Source organism: Ogataea philodendri (genome assembly GCF_020536065.1).
Source record: "Ogataea philodendri strain CBS6075 chromosome Unknown scaffold80, whole genome shotgun sequence".
In the NCBI taxonomy this organism is placed as follows: domain Eukaryota; kingdom Fungi; phylum Ascomycota; class Pichiomycetes; order Pichiales; family Pichiaceae; genus Ogataea; species Ogataea philodendri.
This window is the reverse complement of record NW_025764040.1, coordinates 1-480: the sequence shown is the minus strand read 5'-3', so window position 1 is coordinate 480 and position 480 is coordinate 1. Positions and strand designations below refer to the sequence as shown.

Here is a 480-nt window from a genome sequence, read left to right as displayed (position 1 = left end):
TGTTTTTCATAAATTTCATAAACAAAAGTATGAATAGACGCGTTTGAAATCCCAACCTAATGTGACTGATGGGTTAAATCTATAATTTCTATTCAATTAATTTATTGCTTGTCCCAGCCCATCTTAATTGCTTCTTCGTAAGTTGGATAATCAATGTAGCCCTCAGCAGACATAGCGTAGAAAGTTGATCTATCATATTTGTTCAATGGCAACCCTTTTTCTAGACGATCGACTAAATCAGGGTTAGCAATAAAGTATCTGCCGTAACCGACAATAGTTCTATCATCCTTTAGGACTTCCATGGCAACTTCGGGATGGATAGCGTAGTTCCCCGCTCTCATGATTGGACCCTTCCATATGGAATAAGCAAAGTCTGTTGTACCTTCATTATAAACATCTTCACCTTCTGGAGCAAATGGATCTAGAACTCTTGGCTCAACAAGATGCAAGTATGCTAATCTTTTACCTTCTTTTGCTCTT

The 480-nt window shown here is 37.7% G+C and overlaps 1 protein-coding gene across 1 annotated transcript; it reads right to left on the bottom strand.

The window, feature by feature from the left end:
• Window positions 1-101: 101 nt before the first annotated feature.
• On the bottom strand, window positions 102-480 carry OGAPHI_004544 (uncharacterized protein; the record flags this gene model as incomplete). The annotated part of the gene is made up of 1 exon (XM_046205634.1): window positions 102-480. A coding segment is annotated over one exon (379 nt), but the record flags the coding sequence as incomplete, so codon positions are not given.